The following is a 21,731-nucleotide window of genomic DNA, read 5'->3' as shown; positions in this document are numbered from 1 at the left end:
AGGCTTTTGCCTGTCACCACAATAAAACTCACTGAATCGCCAACGATACACACTGAAAAAAGATATTGGGATATAGAAAGACTCAAAATATAGATGGAGCATGATGTTATTTTATACCAGCACAATTTTTAGTCTTTCATTTCCATACCTAATCAGGAATTTATTCCCAAAAGGATTATACAGTGACAAATTACACCGTGGGGGCAGGATTACTCATGGGTGGAGTCTGCTTACTGTGGCTGATCCAATGGTTATCACAAGGACATCAGTCAGGTAAGTCCTCATAATTTTTATGTCCACCCTCTCTGCAGAGGGTGCAGATATAGTAGTCAAATTGTGACCCAAGTGCCTTTTGGGGGCCAAAAAGGCTTCACTGTCACAGAAGACGACACCAGAATGTTAAATTAGTGCATGGTCCACGCACGGTCTGGTTAAAGATCTTCTATTGGTGCTGTAAGATTGCACTTATTGAGTGTATTGGGGGACACTCGCTTGGCACGGGATTCAAGCACTTAGGCACGGTTTTTCTACTTAAACAGTCCACACGGTTTATTATGGCATCATAAACCTGATTATGCACAGTTTATCATATACACTTCATAGAACTCAATAGGCACCAACCGGTGACATTAATTTGCAGCTTTATCTTTAGACACTTCATATTCGGCTTTATCTCACGGACACTAAACATACTGGACCTCTCACTTTGTCCAGTTACCATGGGTGTCCGTACGCTGAACAGTTCATCAATGTCCCTAGTCATATAGCGCACATGACATTGGGTCGCGGTCTCTAAACACGCTGATCCTTATCTGACCAGTTGCCTTGGGTGACCGCACAGCCCCCCATATTCTGGGTTACCTTCTAGGAGCTCCTGCTCCATACGCTGACTTCTGTCAGTACTCTCTCTCTCAGGGAAGCTACCAAACTGGGATCACCGTCCTGGGAAATGCCTTGCTAACCAGGCCACCTGACAGTCCAGATCCTCAGATGGGCTGTAGCTTCCCCAAACGCAGTGCCATCACGGACTCTGCACACGCGACCTCTCTGTGCGCTATTCAGGACATCCATCCCCATCTGGGACCGTCCAACACACAGGCCCCCAGGTCCAAGGCCTCCCCCATGTGCTCTTCAGAGATCTAGTCCTACTCCCAGGACCTCCCGATAGAGAGGCCCTCCAGGACCTGGCACACAGACCACTCAGGTCCATCCATTTTTTCCCATGTGACCCACATGGTCACATTAAATACTTGTAGCCACTCCCATAGGTGGGAGGTGTGTGTGGCTAGTTCAACCATTACAACTACAGATATGCCTCCATGCCTATCCTGAGGAGCACATGCAGCGCCCCCTAGCTGTAACAGGGGTCACTGCATCACAGTGCACAGAAACATCATGATATGCATTTGTACCCACCCCTGAGGAACGTGCGTTTATTCATGTATTAAAATTAATCTTTTTTTTACTTTACTTACAATAATTCAAGTACAAATAGTTCTAAATAAACTTAAAACCACACAATGGGACAGAGAATGCCTACTTAGACCTTGTAGTCTCTAGAAATTTGCTTTTAGGGGTTTCCCCTACCTTTAAAACATATTGAGTATGAGACCAGGGTGGGGAATGATTTATAAGAAAAAAAAACCCTGTGTTCTCCTCCCTGAGCAACAATCACTGATTGACTGGAGCCGTTACATAACATTATTTATATTTGGAGACCAGTGGGGTGCAAAGAAACAAGTGTGGAGGAGCGGCATCGGTCCGGGAGGTGAGTACAGGTTCTTTATCTTTAGTGTTCCACCCTGGGACCATATGCAATAAGTTTTAAAGTAGAGGAAAACCAATTTTAAAACTTGTATTATTTTGTTGTGGTAATTAAAGGAATATTTTATCTGTCAATATTTATTACCTATTACTTGTGCAGTCCCCCTGTAACTGCCAGCACCACTGGTCAGTCCCTTTCAGCTCAGGGAGTGATCACATATCTTAGCATTATGCTATCATTTCTTATGGTGGGAAAACCCTTTTTAGTCAGTAAGTTTCATAAAAGCCACAAAGTTAACCACAATGGCATAAACTAATCCTTCTCCACTTCATATGTTTTGCCACTAGAAGGAGATATAGTATTAGAGTTAAAGAGTCATCTTTGTTTTATTTTTTTTCACTTAATAAATCAATAGTACAGTGGCATGTAAAAGTTTGGGCACCCCTGGTCAAAATTACTGTTATTGTAAACCGTTAAGCAAGTTGAAGATGAAATGATTTCTAAAAGGCCTAAAGTTAAAGATGATACATTTCCTTTGTATTTTAGGCAAAAAAAATATTTTCATCTTTTACATTTTAAAAACGACACAAAGGCACCCTGTATGGTTAGTACCTAGTAGCACCCCTTTTGCACAGTTTCACAGCTTTTAAACGCTTTTTGTATCCAGCCAAGAGTCTTTCAATTCTTTTTAAGGGATTTTCATTCGTTCTTCCCTGGAAAATTCTTCCAGTTCTGTGAGATTCCTGGGTCGTCTTGCATACTGCTATTTTGAGGTCTAGCCACAGATTTTCAATGATGTTCCGATCAGGGGACTGTGAGGGCCACTGTAAAACCTTCAGCTTGCACCTTTTAAGGTCGTCTATTGTGGATTTTGATGTGTGTTTAGAATCATTATCCATTTGTAGAAGCCATCCTCTTTTCAACTTTAGCTTTTAACAGATTGTGTTATGTTTGCATAAAGAATTTGTTGAAATTTCATTGCGTCCATTCTTCCCTCTACTTGTGAAATGTTCGGCATGCCATTAGCTGCAATACAACCCCAAAGCATGATTGATCCACCCCTATGCTTAATGGTTGGCGAGATGATCTTTTCCTGAAATTCTGTGCTGTTTTTTTCTCCACACATACCTTTGATCATTGTGGCCAAAGAGTTCTATTTTAACCTCATCAGTTCACAGGACAAAATGCATCAAACTTGTTTAGATGTTCTTTTGTATACTTCTGATGCTGAATTTTATGGTAAAGATGCAGGAGAGGTTTTCTTCTGATGACTCTTCCATTAAGGCCATATTTGTGCAGGTAATACTGAATAGTATAACAATGTACCACGAATCCAGAGTCTGCTAAATCTTTTTGAAGTTCTTTTGTAGCCAAGCGGAGGTTCTGATTTGCCTCTCTAGCAATCCTATAAGCAGCTCTCACTGAAATTTTGCTTGGTGTTCCAGACTTTATCTTAACCTCCACTGTTCCTGTTAACTGACATTTCTTAATTACATTTCAAACTAAGGAAAGGGCAACTTGAAAATGCTTGCTATTTTCTTATAGCCTTCTCCTGCTTTGTGGGACTCCTCTATTTTCAGCGCTACACAGCTGCTTAGAAGAACCTGCTGTTTTTTGGCACAAGGTTAGAGGAGGCTGGATTTTTATAAAGCTGTAAAATTTGCATCCACTGGCCTTTCCTAATGATAATAGTGAACAAATCATAACCTTAACAGGCTAATTAAGGTCTAAAACCTTTTTGAAAGTTATCTGAGCACACAAATTTCCAAGGGTGCCCAACCTTTTGCATTGGCCCATTTTCCTTTTTGTAATTTTTAAAAACGTAATAGACGAAATTATAAATATATATATTTTGCCTAAAAAACAAATGAAATGTGTCATCTTTAACTTTAGGCCTTTTAGAGATAACTTAATCTTCAACTTGCTTAACTGTTCACCATAGCGGTAATTTTGATCAGGGGTGCCCAAACATTTATATGCCACTGTACACATGAAAATAAGAATCTTTATAATATATCTTATCAGAGAAATCTGCTCCTTCCTCCTACTGGACTGATCTTTCACTCTCAATTCATGGGTAATACCTATAAAATCTGACTTCCCTGAATTACTAAGAAATGAGATGACAGTTGGTGCTTTTGAAATTCTATGGAGGGAGGAGCTAGCGGAAGACAGACATTCTGCTGCAAGTTCTCCTGAAATGACAGTTAGTTCTCCATGGAACTTTATAAGCACCAACTGTCATCTATCTGTTGCAATCTATTTCGTTTTGACCACCCGCCATCTTGTTGTGGTTTTCAGGCTGATGGTCTTTTTCCTCTGGTGCTGGGTTTGTCCTAGGTCAGGTGATTGTATCACCCTTTATTACCCAGCATCTGCCTCCCATTCCTTGCTGGACAGCAGTGTTAATCCGCTAGTGTTCTGGCTTGGTGCCTTGTTAGCTTTCTGTGTATTGTATTGTCCAGTTCTGGGATCTCTAGTTCTGCGAGTTTAGTTTTTGGTTTTCCATTTGTTCCTGCAGCTCCCTCTATTTTCCTACTAGGAGGTTACCTGTTTTTGTTCCCAGTCCCTAGATCTTTCAGGGACACCTTCATTTGAGTTTAGCCTAGGAAACGTCGGTGGGTCTATTCACTAGGAAAAGGACGCCCACTCCATCGTAGGGTTTCAGCCTAGTCATAGTTCAGGGTCAGCTTTTCCCCCTTCTACCCTAGTCCCGAATTGCAGATCCATAACACTATCTCAGTAAGGCTACTTTCACACTAGCGTCGGACTCGGCCCGTCGCAGTGCGTCGGGCCGAGGTTCCGACACTAGCAGTGAATGCGCCGCACAACGGGGGCAGCGGATGCATTTTTTCAGCGCATCCGCTGCCCCATTGTAAGGTGCGGGGAGGTGGGGGCAGAGTTCCGGCCGCGCATGCGCGGTCGGAAATGGCGGACAGTCGGCAGCAAAAAATATTACATGTAACGTTTTTTGCTCCCGGCGGTCCGCCACAACACGGCGCAACCGTCGCACGACGGTTGCGACGTGTGTCAATGCGTCGCAATGCGTCGCTAATGTTAGTCTATGGGGCAAAAACGCATCCTGCAGACAACTTTGCAGGATGCGTTTTTTCCCATAAACGACACATTGCGACGTATTGAAAAAAACGCTAGCGTGAAAGTAGCCTAATGGGAAACTTTGTACCAATTGAAGACAGATTTTAAAAATTAATTGAGAATTTTGAGAATGAAAGATCAGTCCAGGGGAGATAAAATTGGATTTCCCTAATAAAATATATTACAAAGCTTCTTATTCTCACGTATAGCATTGATTTACGAAAAATAAATTGAACAATGGTTACCCTTTAAATTGATCACAAATCAGTGCTTTTCAGTTATAGGCCAAGTCCAGACGGCCATATTGGAAATCGGGTCATTCGTGTCCCCAAATTGCGGATGTGGCTGGTTTCATGTACAACTCCGTGTACTCATCCACATTGCAGACTGGTGCTGAAGCTGCCTTTATATTGCATTTGTAATTCTGGTCCGTAAAACATTCATCGTATATATATATATTATGTGATCTTTTTTTTTTAACAGAACCTCAAATTCCTGAATCTCAGAGACGGCCGACACAGAAGCGTCCTCACAAGGTAATCTTAACTGTGTTTGGTCATTCCCAGCTCATGTGGTACAGCAGCTCAGCCCCATTCCCGAGCTGTGCTGCAATACCAGACACAGCCTTCAGACATGAATGGCGCTGTTCCTTGAAATGCAGTTTTTTTCTGAAATATTGCATAACCAAGTGTATACTAATGGTTTGTGTGATGTAGATCATCTGAATCCTGTAACTGGGGCAGTATCTAAGCTTTAAGGAGTTGTCGTAGTCAAATAAATAGTTTTCGAGAACACTATTACTGAGTTATTACAGGGCAGTTCTTTATTCAGGACTTCCGACAATTATCTGCCTGTTCATGTATTACACGGGTCCGTGGACTTGTGTTATGCTTCATTTCCCCAGTGGTGGCGCTACAGGAGATTTAAATACTTGCTGTCCGGTTCTTTCTTCATTGCTGATCGCTGTGATCAACTTATTTTTTTAAAGAATCTTGTAAAGAAATAAAAATTGTTGACAGCGGACAACTCCCTTAACCATAAACGCGAGTCAGTTACTGTTTTTAGTTGTGAATGGAGTTGGTGTATCGGCACTTAAAGCGCCACTCCAAGATTTATTTTAAATTTTACCGCTGGAGTGGTGCTTCAAATCTAAGGCTTCTTCCCTCATATTCACCTTCCAACATCTTTCCTTCCGTAACTGCTGCTCTGGTCAGTCTCCAGCGGTTTGTGACCTGCCGGTAGCGCCAGTGTTTCATGGAGGGAACTGGAGGTTACTTTTCAATGCAAGTCATTAGGAGCATCCTTCTAGCTCTCATAGACTTGCATTGGGAGCTTGTGACATAGCTTCTGACTTACGGCCAGTCCGAAGCTATTGTAATAAGATGGTGTCGCGGGACTGAAGCGGCACTGAAAAATGGGGAAGACCCGGAGGGTGAGGATAACACAGGGAACTTGGGTTTAAAGCACCACTCGAGTGGTGAAAGCCCTCCCCAAACTCTGGAGTGGTGCTTTAAAGGAGTAGAAACCTCGAACAGTGGGGTTAGGTTGGAGTGGGTAAAATTATGGTGGATGCCACAAACCACAGGCCATAGGCTGGGTTTTATGGAAGCAAAAAGTAGGACTGGTTGACTGTTTAGTTGATAGAGAACCGTGTCATACTGATAATGAGCATATGAGGGATAGGTGATAATTATTTGATCAGTAGAGATTGACTGCTGGAATCAGTGATTAATGAGGGTCCAATCACTGGGACGCACAAAGATCAGGAGAACAGGTATCGCAAAGTGTCCTCTGTGAATAGAGCAGTGCCCTCCCATAGATGGTAAATGAAACAGTGTTCATGCATTTGCACTATTGCGCCATTCACACAGGAGTACTGGACCCCCATTCTCAAGATTGATGGGGGTCCCAGCAAGTCAGACCTCCATCGAGCATACATTAGCAACCCATCCTGTGTGTAGGCCATAAATGGAAGGAAAGTCCCCCAAAAAGTTTTGGGATTTTTCTTTACGGAACGTGGATGAATCCTATAAACATTGGGACATCGATGTTGTAAGGCGTTGAAGCTAACCACTGAGCCCCATTTATCTACGCTCAACCCCTACGTCATTTTATTACGAATTCTTGATTGAGTAGTGCTTTCACATTGACCATTGTGCTTGCATCATATCATAATAATATCTAAATGGACCTTCACAAAGAATTTCCAGAAGGCCAGAGCCAATAATAATACTTTATTTTCTTTATTGGCAGAGTAAAAAGAGGAAGAAAGTGCTAAGCATAAAACAAAGGTGAAGAAAGTGAGAAATGCTCTGTAATGTCACCATATGAGAATAAAATAATGGTCTATAGGGTCCTTCATTGCAGGATACGACGTGGAGTATGGGAACAGGCTTCCATGGCACCACCTCACCAGGAGTCTATACCCAATCCGCTCCTCAGTAGCCCTCCCGAATTGGAGACTCCGGCTTTGCCCCCTGAAGTGCTCTACATGCTGAAAAGTATTCGGTGAGATGTCCGTGACCAAGGTTGATGTGTCTTCTGGTCCACTTGTTCCTGTGTAGGCCTAATCTCTGAGCGCAGGAACCATGTAAGGTTAATAATACTTTTGCTTATGTAACCATCTGTCATATCGTCTTCCCCTCCTGCTTCCCTTGTCTTGTCTAGGGTGCTGGGACACTTTGAGCGACCGCTCTTCCTGTCTTTGTGTCAACATGTGGTGTTTGAGTATTATGAAGCCGGACATTTAGTCTTCTGCCCTGGGCAGCCTGACTCTAGTATTTACATAGTCCTGGAAGGAAGATTGGAGCTTTCACTCACAGATCCCGTAAGATTTCACTTCTGCTTGTCGTATCGACATCCGTTCTATGGTTGCTCATCCAAATTATACTTTATTCTGTATAATTACAGGAAATTAAATGCCTTTCTGCTTAGGATTGCACTAACTTCCTCCTGGCGCACAGAGTAAATGCCATGCTGATTCATATGCTTTGTAACTTGCCATCCACTCTCTTTGATATACCAGTAAGGAATTTCCTGAAAGGTAAAAAGGAGAGAAGATGGCGCTTTCTGAGCTTAGTACGTTTAAAAAAAAGAGAGAAAAAATAAAAAAACAGGGAATTCGCTCATATAATAATAAAGCCAATAGGTGCAGCTGACCTGATGGGCTGATGGAAACTCCTCCAAGGGAGGTCTGGCAGTGCGTAATGAAGGTGGAGATACCAGGTGATGGATGCTCCAACGAAAGCAGATCTAATCAAAAGGAAAAAATGCCAAAAAAAGTGACAGAATAATAAAATAAGGGAAAATGTTATGTAAAAATGCAACACGTTTCAGCTGTATCCAGCTTTCTGCATACAGCCGATACGCGTTGCATTTTTAAATAACATTTTCCCTTATTTTATTCTTTTGACACTTTTATGGTAATTTTTCCTGTTGATTATATCTCTTTTTCTCTTTGAGCGAACGGTTCCTTTTTACCAGCAATATGCGAGAACTATATGTGTTTTTTTTTATTTTCCTAGCATGGATTGCTTCTGCCAATTCCCAATGGCTTGCCTGCCCTGAACTGAAAGGCCATCTATCTGTTATTCTGGTTTGTCAGACAGGAGAGCAGGAGCAGAGAGACAAAGACCTGCCCTCATTTCCTATATCTGACTTGGGGGTCTCTGCTGCTAAAAATGGCTGGACAGTACATGAGACAGAATGGAGAAACCCAGTTTTCTACAATTTGGAGATATTTTTAGGGTCTGGGAAACATACTTTTCAAAGAAAGTGATTTGCAGATTGTTTCTGTATCAGTTTCTACCAAATTAAATTAAGTTTCCTGAAAGCTGTTGTGAGTTCTGTTTTTGGGCTCCCTCTGGTGGTTACTGATGGTACTGGGTGACTTGTGTTCTCTGCGGTCTCTGGTGTCCACCTGTTCCATCAGGTTATGGGAGTTTCCTATTTAACCTGGCTTTTTTTGTCATTTCCTCGCCGGCTATCAATGTAATCAGGGTGTCTTTTTACCTCTGCTCCCTGCGTCTGTTATCTTCAGGACAAGCTAAGTTTTGATTTTCCTGTTCCACGTTTTGCTTTATTTTTGTCTTAGTCCAGCTTGCAGATATGTGATTCCTTGCTGCTGGTTGCTCTAGTGGGCTGAAATTACTCCTCATGTTCCATGAGTTGGCACATGAGTTCAAGTAATTTCAGGATGGTTTTTTGAAGGGTTTTTCGCTGACCGCGCAGTTCACTTTTGTATCCTCTGCTATCTAGCTTTAGCGGGCCTCATTTTTGCTGATTCTATTTTCATAACTACGTATGTGCTTTCCTCTCATTTCACCGTTATTACATGTGGGGGGCTGCTATTTCTGTGGGGTGTTTCTCTGGAGGCAAGTGAGGTCTGTGTTTCTTCTAATAGGGGAAGTTAATCCTTCGGCTGGCGCGAGACGTCTAGGAATCATCGTAGGCACGTTCCCCGGCTACTGCTAGTTGTGTGTTTAGGTTCAGGATCGCGGTCAGCTCAGGTTCCATCACCCTAGAGCTTGTTTGGTTTTTGTGCTTGTCCTTTTGCGATCCCCTGCCATTGGGATCATGACAGTATAGCCGGCCTAAAAAAAATTGGTCATCGTTTTGGCTGAAGTAGGAGGAAAAGTAGTCTGAGGAAGTTTTTTTTTTTTTTTTTCCCCTCCTCAGTGTTTGCTGCCTAGCCTTAATTGCAGCTTGGCTGCTTCTTTCCTCCTCTTAATCCTTGAATGGCTCTGACCTCAGCTGTTTATCATGGACGTCCAGAGTTTGGCTTCCAGCCTGAATAATCTTGCTGCTAAGGTTCAAAATATACAAGATTTTGTTGTACATACGCCTATGTCTGAACCTAGAATTCCTATCCCAGAGTTTTTTTCTGGAGATAGATCTAGTTTTCTGAATTTTAGGAACAATTGCAAGTTGTTTCTTTCCTTGAAATCTCGCTCCTCTGGAGACCCTGCTCAGCAGGTCAAGATTGTTATATCTTTCCTGCGGGGTGACCCTCAGAATTGGGCATTTGCATTGGCACCAGGGGATCCTGCGTTGCTCAATGTGGATGCGTTTTTTCTGGCATTGGGTTTGCTCTATGAGGAACCTAACCTAGAGATTCAGGCTGAAAAAGCTTTATTGGCTCTCTCTCAGGGGCAAGATGAAGCAGAAATATATTGTCAGAAATTTCGGAAATGGTCGGTGCTTACTCAGTGGAATGAGTGCGCTCTGGCTGCAAAATTCAGAGATGGCCTTTCTGAGGCCATTAAAGATGTTATGGTGGGGTTCCCGGCGCCTACAGGTCTGAATGAGTCCATGACTATGGCTATTCAGATTGATCGGCGTTTACGGGAGCGCAAACCTGTGCACCATTTGGTGGTGTCTTCTGAACAGGCACCTGAGATAATGCAATGTGATAGAATTCAGTCCAGAAGTGAACGGCAAAATTATAGGCGGAAAAATGGATTGTGTTTTTATTGTGGTGATTCGGCTCATGTTATATCAGCATGCTCTGAACGCACAAAAAAGCTTGATAAGTCTGTTGCCATTGGTACTTTACAGTCTAAGTTCATTCTGTCTGTGACTCTGATTTGTTCATTATCATCCATTTCCGTCGATGCCTATGTGGATTCAGGCGCTGCCCTGAGTCTTATGGATTGGTCATTTGCCAATCGCTGTGGGTTTAGTCTGGAACCTCTGGAAGTTCCTATTCCTTTGAAAGGAATTGATTCTACACCTTTGGCTATGAATAAACCTCAGTACTGGACACAAGTGACCATGCGTATGACTCCCGTTCATCAGGGGGTGATTCGCTTCCTGGTACTGTATAATTTACATGATGTCTTAGTGCTTGGTCTGCCATGGTTACAAACTCATAACCCAGTCCTGGACTGGAAAACAATGTCTGTGTTAAGCTGGGGATGTCAGGGGGTTCATGATGATGCATCTCCGATTTCTATCGCTTCATCTACTCCTTCTGAGGTTCCGGTATTTTTGTCTGATTATCGGGAGGTTTTTGAGGAGCCTAAGCTCAGTTCGCTTCCTCCTCACAGGGATTGCGATTGTGCTATAGATTTGATTCCTGGCAGTAAATTCCCTAAAGGTCGTTTGTTCAATCTGTCAGTGCCAGAGCATACTGCTATGCGGAATTATGTTAAGGAGTCCTTGGAAAAGGGACATATCCGTCCATCTTCGTCCCCTTTGGGAGCAGGTTTTTTTTTCGTGGCCAAAAAAGATGGTTCCTTGAGGCCTTGCATAGATTATCGTCTTTTGAATAAGATTACAGTCAAATATCAGTATCCTTTGCCATTGTTGACTGATTTGTTCGCTCGCATTAAGGGGGCTAAATGGTTCACTAAGATTGATCTTCGGGGTGCGTATAATCTTGTGCGGATAAGGCAGGGTGATGAGTGGAAAACCGCATTTAATATGCCTGAGGGCCATTTCGAGTATTTGGTGATGCCTTTTGGACTTTCTAATGCTCCTTCTGTCTTCCAGTCTTTTATGCACGATATTTTCCGTGAATATCTGGATAAATTTATTATCGTGTATTTGGATGATGTTTTGGTTTTTTCTGATGACTGGGAGTCTCATGTTCAGCAGGTCAGGAAGGTGTTTCAGGTCCTGCGGGCCAATTCTTTGTTTGTAAAGGGTTCTAAATGTCTCTTTGGAGTCCAGAAGATTTCTTTTTTGGGGTATATTTTTTCCCCTTCTACTATTGAGATGGATCCTGTCAAGGTTCAGGCTATTTGTGACTGGACGCAGCCTACATCTCTTAAGAGTCTACAGAAGTTCTTGGGCTTTGCTAATTTTTATCGTCGCTTCATAACTAATTTTTCTAGTGTTGTTAAGCCTTTGACGGATTTGACTAAGAAGGGTGCTGATGTTACTGATTGGTCTCCTGCGGCTGTGGAGGCCTTTCAGGAACTTAAGCGTCGGTTTTCTTCTGCTCCTGTGTTGCGTCAGCCAGATACGTCGCTTCCTTTTCAGGTTGAGGTTGATGCTTCCGAGATCGGAGCGGGGGCGGTTTTGTCACAGAGAAGCTCCGATGGCTCAGTGATGAAGCCATGTGCGTTCTTTTCTAGAAAATTTTTGCCCGCTGAACGGAATTATGATGTTGGTAATCGGGAGCTATTGGCCATGAAGTGGGCATTTGAGGAGTGGCGTCATTGGCTTGAGGGTGCTAGACATCGTGTGGTGGTCTTGACTGATCACAAAAATCTGATGTACCTTGAGTCTGCCAAGCGTCTGAATCCTTGACAGGCTCGTTGGTCACTGTTTTTCTCCCGTTTCAATTTTGTGGTTTCATACCTGCCAGGTTCAAAGAATGTGAAGGCGGATGCTCTTTCTAGGAGTTTTGTGCCTGACTCCCCTGGAAATTCTGAGCCCACTGGTATCCTTAGGGATGGGGTGATTTTGTCGGCTGTCTCCCCAGACTTGCGACGTGCTTTGCAGGAGTTTCAGGCGGAGAAACCTGATCGTTGTCCGCCGGAAAGACTGTTTGTTCCGGATAATTGGACCAGTAGAGTCATCTCCGAGGTCCATTCTTCTGTGTTGGCAGGTCATCCTGGAATATTTGGTACTAGAGACTTGGTGGCCAGGTCTTTTTGGTGGCCTTCCTTGTCGAGGGATGTGCGTTCTTTTGTGCAGTCTTGTGGAGTTTGTGCTCGGGCTAAGCCTTGCTGTTCTCGGGCCAGTGGATTGTTGTCACCTTTGCCTATCCCGAAGAGGCCTTGGACGCACATTTCCATGGACTTTATTTCGGATCTCCCTGTCTCTCAAAAAATGTCCGTCATATGGGTTGTGTGTGACCGCTTTTCTAAGATGGTTCATCTGGTACCCTTGCCTAAGTTACCTTCCTCCTCTGAGTTGGTCCCTCTGTTTTTTCAAAACGTGGTCCGTTTGCATGGCATTCCGGAGAACATCGTTTCTGACAGGGGATCCCAGTTGGTGTCTAGATTTTGGCGGACGTTCTGTGCTAAGATGGGCATTGATTTGTCCTTTTCGTCTGCATTCCATCCCCAGACGAATGGCCAGACGGAACGAACTAATCAGACTTTGGAAACTTATTTGAGGTGTTTTGTTTCTGCTGATCAAGATGACTGGGTTTCCTTTTTGCCGCTTGCCGAGTTTGCCCTTAATAATCGGGCTAGTTCTGCTACCTTGGTTTCTCCTTTCTTTTGTAATTCGGGGTTTCATCCTCGTTTTTCCTCTGGTCAGGTGGAGCCTTCTGATTGTCCTGGACTGGACATGGTGGTGGATAGGTTGCATCAGATTTGGAGTCATGCGGTGGACAATTTGAAGTTGTCCCAGGAGAGGGCTCAGCAGTTTGCTAATCGCCGTCGCCGCGTGGGTCCTCGACTTCATGTTGGGGACTTGGTGTGGTTGTCTTCTCGTTTTGTTCCTATGAAGGTCTCTTCTCCTAAGTTCAAGCCTCGGTTCATCGGTCCCTATAGGATCTTGGAAATTCTTAACCCTGTGTCGTTTCGTTTGGATCTCCCGGCATCGTTTGCTATTCATAATGTGTTCCATCGGTCGTTGTTGCGGAAGTATGAGGTACCTGTTGTTCCTTCGCTTGAGCCTCCTGCTCCGGTGCTGGTGGAGGGTGAATTGGAGTATGTTGTGGAGAAGATCTTGGATTCTCGTGTTTCCAGACGGAAACTCCAGTATTTGGTCAAGTGGAAGGGTTATGGTCAGGAGGATAATTCTTGGGTGATTGCCTCTGATGTTCATGCTGCCGATTTGGTCCGTGCTTTTCATAGGGCTCATCCTGGTCGCCCTGGTGGTTCTCGTGAGGGTTCGGTGACCCCTCCTCAAGGGGGGGTACTGTTGTGAGTTCTGTTTTTGGGCTCCCTCTGGTGGTTACTGATGGTACTGGGTGACTTGTGTTCTCTGCGGTCTCTGGTGTCCACCTGTTCCATCAGGTTATGGGAGTTTCCTATTTAACCTGGCTTTTTTTGTCATTTCCTCGCCGGCTATCAATGTAATCAGCATGTCTTTTTACCTCTGCTCCCTGCGTCTGTTATCTTCAGGACAAGCTAAGTTTTGATTTTCCTGTTCCACGTTTTGCTTTATTTTTGTCTTAGTCCAGCTTGCAGATATGTGATTCCTTGCTGCTGGTTGCTCTAGTGGGCTGAAATTACTCCTCATGTTCCATGAGTTGGCACATGAGTTCAAGTAATTTCAGGATGGTTTTTTGAAGGGTTTTTCGCTGACTGCGCAGTTCACTTTTGTATCCTCTGCTATCTAGTTTTAGCGGGCCTCATTTTTGCTGATTCTATTTTCATAACTACATATGTGCTTTCCTCTCATTTCACCGTTATTACATGTGGGGGGCTGCTATTTCTGTGGGGTGTTTCTCTGGAGGCAAGTGAGGTCTGTGTTTCTTCTAATAGGGGAAGTTAATCCTTCGGCTCTCGCGAGACGTCTAGGAATCATCGTAGGCACGTTCCCCGGCTACTGCTAGTTGTGTGTTTAGGTTCAGGATCGCTGTCAGCTCAGGTTCCATCACCCTAGAGCTTGTTTGGTTTTTGTGCTTGTCCTTTTGTGATCCCCTGCCATTGGGATCATGACAGAAAGCACAGGGACCATTTCACAGCTCTAAAGCCATGAGATCTGAAGCAGATTATTTGAAGCTTTGTATCAGACAAAAGAGCCACAATTTCATCTAACTCATTTCTGGGGTCTTGAGAAGTAGCATCATTAGCTTCATGCAGGTCTCATCTACCCAATAAACTTATAATATCGGGTGCATTTCATGGTATAATGTCAGAAAATTTTATTTTTCTCAAAGGACGGTACCAGACATTACATGAAGTCTGTGGCTCCCGGTGACATTGTGCACAGTCTGCTCAGTATTCTGGATGTCCTCACGGTATGGTAGTGCTACTGGTATTGTTTTTCATGTGTGTTTTTTTTTAAAGTAAAAATGATGTCCTTGTTAGTATTCAGAGACTTGTACGCCCCTTTTTAAACACTTAACTCCTCCATTATTCCATGTACGTGAGCACAGAATTGTCTTGTACACAACTACTAAAGATAAGTGCAAGAGTAGAAAGAAAGAAATAATTAGGAACACTTAAGAATAAAGTGAGTAAAACGTATGAAATTCACATATATCTTAACTGTGAATCACCAACTTTTAGCAACATGTCCAATATATATGTACAGTTGTGCTCAAAAGTTTACATACCCTGGCAGAATCTTTGCTTTCTTGGCCTTTTTTCAGAGAATATGAATGATAACACCAAAACTTTTTCTCCACTCGTGGTTAGTGGTTGGGTGAAGCCATTTATTGTCAAACTACTGTGTTTTAAATCATAATGACAACCCAAAACATCCAAATGACCCTGATCATAAGTTCACATATCCCATTTCTTAATACCGTGTATTACCCCCTCTAACATCAATGACAGCTTGGAGTCTTTTGTGGTAGTTGTGGATGAGGTTCTTTATTTTCTCAGATGGTAAAACTGCCCACTCTTCTTGGCAAAAAGCCTTCAGTTCCTGTACATTCCTGGGCTGTCTAGCAAGAATTGCGCTCTTGAGATTTCCCCAGAGTGGCTCAATGATATTGAGGTCAGGAGACTGAGATGGCCACTCCAGAACCTTCACTTTTTTTCTGCTGTAGCCAATGACAGGTCGACTTGGCCTTTTGTTTTGGATCCTTGTTATTTGGAACGTCCAAGTACGTCCCATGCGCAGCTTCCAGGCTGATGAGTGCAAATTTGCCTCCAGTATTTGCTGATAACGTGCTGCATTCATCTTTCCTTCAACTTTGACCAAGTTTCCTGTGCCTTTGTAGCTCACACATCCCCAAAGCATCAGCAATCCACCTCCATGGTTTACGGTAGGAATGGTGTTCCTTTCATCATAGACCTTGTTGACCTCTCTCCAAATGTAACATTTATTGTTTGCCAAAAAGTTAAATTTTGGTCTCATCACTCCAAATTACCTTGTTCCAGAGCTTTTGAGGTTTGTCTCTGTGCTGTTTTGCGTATTGTAGGAAAGATACTTTTTGGCATTTGTGCAGTAATGGCTTTTCTTCTGGCAACTCGACCATGCAACCCAATTTTTCTTCAAGTGCTTCCTTATTGTGCATCTTGAAACAGCCACACCACTAGTTTTCAGAGAGTCCTGTATTTCAGCTGATGTTATTTGTGGGTTTTTCTTTGCATCCCAAACAATTTTCCTGGTAGTTGTGGACAACATATTTGTTGGTCTACCTGACCGTAGTTTTGTTTTTACAGGGCCCCTGATTTTCCATTTGTTAATCACAGTTTGAACGCTGCTGACTGGCATTATCAATTCCTTGGATATCTTTTTGTATCCCTTTCCTGTTTTAAACATTTCAACTACCTTTTCCCGTAGATCCATTGAAAATTATTTTGTTTTCCCCATGACTCACAATCCAGAAAAGTCAGTGGCTGGATGAAAGATGCAAGATTCTGTCTGGATCCCAGAAACTCCGCTTTTATCCACACACTGATTACAAGCAAACAGGTAACAGGTGAGGATGTTATCTTTAGTAGCTATTCAAACCCATTTCTGACAACTTCTGTGCATGTTATCAGGTCAAAATCACTGCGGTATGTGAACTTTTGATCAGGGTCATGTGGATGTTTTTGGGTTGTCATTATGATTAAAAAAAAAAAAAAACACAGTAGTTTGACAATAAATGGCTTCACCCAACCACTAACCATGAGTGGAGAAAAAATTTTTGGTGTTAACATTCATATTCTCTGGAAAAAGGCCAAGAAAGCAAAAATTCTGCCGGGGTATGTAAACGTAAACTTTTGAGCTCAACTGTATATATAAATATAATATGCAAATTGCCCCTTCAGAGAAAAAGAGGACTTAAACTCTATAGCGCCACCTGTTGGAAGTAGCGATCCTACAAGTCACAATCAACCCTATAACGAGACGTGAAATATGACGGGATAAAAGCCAAATCAGTATCTCAATTCGCAGACACGGTGTTTCGGGCTGTTTGCACTCGTCAGTGCAAAGCATGAGAACTAATTTGGCTACATATATAATTATACTAACCCGTACTCCATGGTGCCCGTTCGGATGCTTTTCTTGACTCCAGTGGTCTCTACCTCCTGGTTGAGTCTTGATACACAGGAAGTGGCCGGGAATACTCACTCAACGAATTACTGATCACTGGAGGGGTGAGTGATTAACTGAGTGGGTATTTCCCAACATTTTCCACCTCTACTTCCATTCTTTTTAGACTACAAGGTATTTGTTTCTGGTCTTTATAGCACAATTGACAGTACAAAGGCTGATCATACACCCCCACTATCTCCTTTAGGAATACTCAGTTATATTGGTGACATATCTCTGTATTTTCTTTCAAATTGGGGCATTTTATTTAAAAAAAAACCTGTCTCTTCTTGCAGGGTCACCAGAGGCCATACCGCACAGTGACGGCAAAGGCCATAGAGAAAAGTACTGTACTGCGCCTTCCTGTTGAGGCATTTTGTGCTGTCTTTAAGGCATATCCCCAAAGCCTGATCAGAACTGTTCAGGTTGGTAAATGCTTCCCTTATATCTTATTTTTCATTGGCTTAAATCTATATACATAATTGTCTAAGGGTCACTTCCGTCTGTCTGTCTGTCCTTCTGTCACGGTTATTCGTTCGCTGATTGGTCTCGGCAGCTGCCTGTCATGGCTGCCGGGACCAATCAGCGACGGGCACAGTCCGATTAGTCCCTCCCCTACTCCCCTGCCCTCACTGCTCGGCGCCCGCTCCATAATCCCCTCCACTCACCGCTCACACAGGGTTAATGGCAGCGATAATGGCCCGCGGTGTAACGCACTCAGTTACCGCTGCTATTAACCCTGTGTGTCCCCAACTATTTACTATTGATGCTGCCTATGCAGTATCAATAGTAAAAATATGTCATGTTAAAAATAATAAAAAAACAAAAAACCTGCTATACTCACCCTCCGCCGCCTTTCTCGCTCCTCGCCACGCTCCCGGGACCGCTCCATTGCAAGCGTCAGCTTCCGGTCCCATCCCAGGGCTGGTGTGCGACAAGGACCTGTCGTGACATCACGGTCATGTGACCGCGACGTCATCATAGGTCCTGCTCACACCAGCCCTGGGACCACCGGAAGCTGCCGCTTGCAATGGAGCGATCCCAGGAGCGTGACGAGGAGCGGGAAAGGCGGCGGATGGTAAGTATAGCAGGAGTTCAACGGGCTATAGGTGAGTATATGTGTTTTTTTTTTAAGTCTCTACATGGCTCTGTGCTGCCCAATATACTACGTGACTGGGCAATATACTACGTGTCTCTGCTATATACTATGTGGCTGGGCAATATACTACGTGACTGGGCAATATACCGTACTACGTGGGCTGTGCTATATACTATGTAGCTGGGCAATACGTGACTGGGCAATATACTACGTTACTGGGCAATATACTACGTGGCTGGGCAATATACTACGTGGCTGGGCAACATACTACGTGGCTGGGCAATATACTACGTGGCTGGGCAATATACTACGTCGCTGGACAATATACTAAGTGGACATGCATATTCTAGAATACCCGATGCGTTAGAATCGGGCCACCATCTAGTATATATATATATATACAGTGGGGCAAAAAAGTATTTAGTCAGTCAGCAATAGTGCAAGTTCCACCACTTAAAAAGATGAGAGGCGTCTGTAATTTACATCATAGGTAGACCTCAACTATGGGAGACAAACTGAGAAAAAAAAAATCCAGAAAATCACATTGTCTGTTTTTTTAACAATTTATTTGCATATTATGGTGGAAAATAAGTATTTGGTCAGAAACAAACAATCAAGATTTCTGTCTCTCACAGACCTGTAACTTCTTCTTTAAGAGTCTCCTCTTTCCTCCACTCATTACCTGTAGTAATGGCACCTGTTTAAACTTGTTATCAGTATAAAAAGACACCTGTGCACACCCTCAAACAGTCTGACTCCAAACTCCACTATGGTGAAGACCAAAGAGCTGTCAAAGGACACCAGAAAGAAAATTGTAGCCCTGCACAAGGCTGGGAAGACTGAATCTGCAATAGCCAACCAGCTTGAAGTGAAGAAATCAACAGTGGGAGCAATAATTAGAAAATGGAAGACATACAAGACCACTGATAATCTCCCTCGATCTGGGGCTCCACGCAAAATCCCACCCTGAGGGGTCAGAATGATCACAAGAACGGTGAGCAAAAATCCCAGAACCACGCGGGGGGACCTAGTGAATGAACTGCAGAGAGCTGGGACCAATGTAACAAGGCCTACCATAAGTAACACACTACGCCACCATTGATTCAGATCCTGCAGTGCCAGGCGTGTCCCACTGCTTAAGCCAGTACATGTCCGGGCCCGTCTGCAGTTTGCTAGAGAGCATTTGGATGATCCAGAGGAGTTTTGGGAGAATGTCCTATGGTCTGATGAAACCAAACTGGAACTGTTTGGTAGAAACACAACTTGTCGTGTTTGGAGGAAAAAGAATACTGAGTTGCATCTATCAAACACCATACCTACTGTAAAGCATGGTGGTGGAAACATCATGCTTTGGGGCTGTTTCTCTGCAAAGGGGCCAGGACGACTGATCCGGGTACATGAAAGAATGAATGGGGCCATGTATCGTGAGATTTTGAGTGCAAACCTCCTTCCATCAGCAAGGGCATTGAAGATGAAACGTGGCTGGGTCTTTCAACATGACAATGATTCAAAGCACACCACCAGGGCAACGAAGGAGTGGATTCATAAGAAGCATTTCAAGGTCCTGGAGTGGCCTAGCCAGTCTCCAGATCTCAACCCTATAGAAAACCTTTGGAGGGAGTTGAAAGTCCGTGTTGCCAAGCGAAAAGCCAAAAACATCACTGCTCTAGAGGATATCTGCATGGAGGAATGGGCCAACATATCAACAACAGTGTGTGGCAACCTTGTGAAGACTTACAGAAAACGTTTGACCTCTGTCATTGCCAACAAAGGATATATTACAAAGTATTGAGATGAAATTTTGTTTCTGACCAAATACTTATTTTCCACCATAATATGCAAATAAATTGTTAAAAAAACAGACAATGTGATTTTCTGGATTTTTTTTTCTCAGTTTGTCTCCCATAGTTGAGGTCTACCTATGATATAAATTACAGACGCCTCTCATCTTTTTAAGTGGTGGAACTTGCACTATTGCTGACTGACTAAATACTTTTTTGCCCCACTGTATATATATATATATATATATATATATATATCATTAATATGAGTGATAAATCTCTTGGGCATGACTTTTTTTTGTAATGGTCTTGGCAACTCCAAACTGTAAGGTTGGAGATTACTGCTCCAAAGCCTGTCTCTTCAAATAACAACCCTTGGTTAGATCTGTCCAACCATATTGATTGATCTTTAGATTCTTACATATATTAGTTGCAAGCATATTAACCTGCAATTGGTGTTAGGTTGACTGGTCCTATTTTTTGTAAAACTTTTGAAGCCAGTGTCAGCCTGTTGACTGTCTATGTAATATAAGAACAATTTGAGTCTGCCGGCAAGAGAACCACCAATAAAGAGTTGATTCCTATTCTGGCTCAAGAGGGAGGTCCTATACAGGACTTTATGATGTCCAAAAAACTGTAATGACACTATGAGACATTATAACCATTTTAAATTTGATAGTTGGAGATTCCACTTCTGAGACTTCACTGCGTCCCTGTGTCTCTCTTCATGGGTTTATGGGAAGCTTTTGCCCCTTCTACAATCTACGCTACGTGCTTTCACGGCTACCTCCTCACTTCGTCGCCTAGTGCTCTCCAGCCTGCCAAACATGGGAGCAGAGGACCCCATTTCCCCCAATACTTGAGGGTCCAAGAAATGGAGCCCCAACCACAGAGATTCAAAAAGAACCAAAGTGAGAATACCATTAATATGCAATCCCCTTAGACCTACACTAGGCAATTCAAGGTAACAGTGCTGCCTGGGTCTTTTGACGGGCTTGTCTTTTTCACCCTAACGTTAGAGGTTACAAAAAAATGACATCCCAAATTGTGCAACACTGGCTGATAGCTCTTATTCGAAAATGGCTATGCTTCACTATCCCAATTGTGTCTTCCTGTCTTTACAGATCATTGCCCTTCGGCTACAAAGAGTCACATTCCTAGCACTCCATCATTATCTGGGTCTTACTATTGAGCTATTCCAGCATGTAAGAACCATTATCCTTAGTTTATATGTGGTTTGACAAGGGTGGTGATAACATAATGTAACTAGGGAGTTGTCTCTCTATGATCAGGACCTCCAGGCTGAACCAGGCACTGCTCGAGCTGCAAGACCTCGTTTTACTAGAAGTATGACGCATGTTGAAGGTAAAGTTATGATTACCTGAGAGGGAAAGATCGGAGGAGGATAGCCTCACATTATAATAATAATGCCAGGTTTCATGTTGTGATTGATCAAGATATCTTCAAGCTGTTGACTACTCACTGTTGGTCAATTTCGTTTGTCAAAATACCATCTTTTGAAATTACTTTAATAATAATAATAATAATTTTATTTATATAGCGCCAACACATTCCGCAGCGCTTTACAATTTATAGAGGGGACTTGTACAGACAATATACATTACAGCATAACAGAAATCACAGTTCAAAATGGATACCAAGAGGAATGAGGGCCCTGCTCGCAAGCTTACAAACTATGAGGAAAAGGGGAGACACGAGAGGTGGATGGTAACAATTTCGTTAGTTATTCGGACCAGCCATAGTGTAAGGCTCGGGTGTAAAGCTGCATGAACCAGTTATCAGCCTAAGTATGTAGCAGTACAGACACAGAGGCTATTATACGGTGTTCATTTTAGGACATGGCCACAAATCAAAGCCAAACATCAGA

At 43.1% G+C, this 21,731-nt stretch overlaps 1 protein-coding gene across 1 annotated transcript in view; it reads left to right on the top strand.

Moving 5' to 3' along the window:
• Positions 1-21,731, top strand: part of LOC138677022 (patatin-like phospholipase domain-containing protein 6) — an 89,613-nt gene that overhangs the window by 48,135 nt on the left and 19,747 nt on the right. Inside the window, exons 3-11 of the mRNA XM_069766816.1 lie at positions 174-273; positions 5,345-5,397; positions 7,115-7,152; positions 7,229-7,369; positions 7,529-7,688; positions 14,649-14,729; positions 17,260-17,388; positions 20,968-21,048; positions 21,136-21,208. Coding sequence (XP_069622917.1) covers positions 174-273; positions 5,345-5,397; positions 7,115-7,152; positions 7,229-7,369; positions 7,529-7,688; positions 14,649-14,729; positions 17,260-17,388; positions 20,968-21,048; positions 21,136-21,208 — 856 coding nt within the window. The remainder of the gene's footprint in view (positions 1-173; positions 274-5,344; positions 5,398-7,114; positions 7,153-7,228; positions 7,370-7,528; positions 7,689-14,648; positions 14,730-17,259; positions 17,389-20,967; positions 21,049-21,135; positions 21,209-21,731) is intronic.

The sequence above is a fragment of the Ranitomeya imitator genome, chromosome 4, assembly GCF_032444005.1.
Source record: "Ranitomeya imitator isolate aRanImi1 chromosome 4, aRanImi1.pri, whole genome shotgun sequence".
Classification (NCBI taxonomy): Eukaryota; Metazoa; Chordata; class Amphibia; order Anura; family Dendrobatidae; genus Ranitomeya; species Ranitomeya imitator.
The sequence above is the reverse complement of the archived record's forward strand: the minus strand, read 5'-3'. Positions and strand labels throughout refer to the sequence as shown.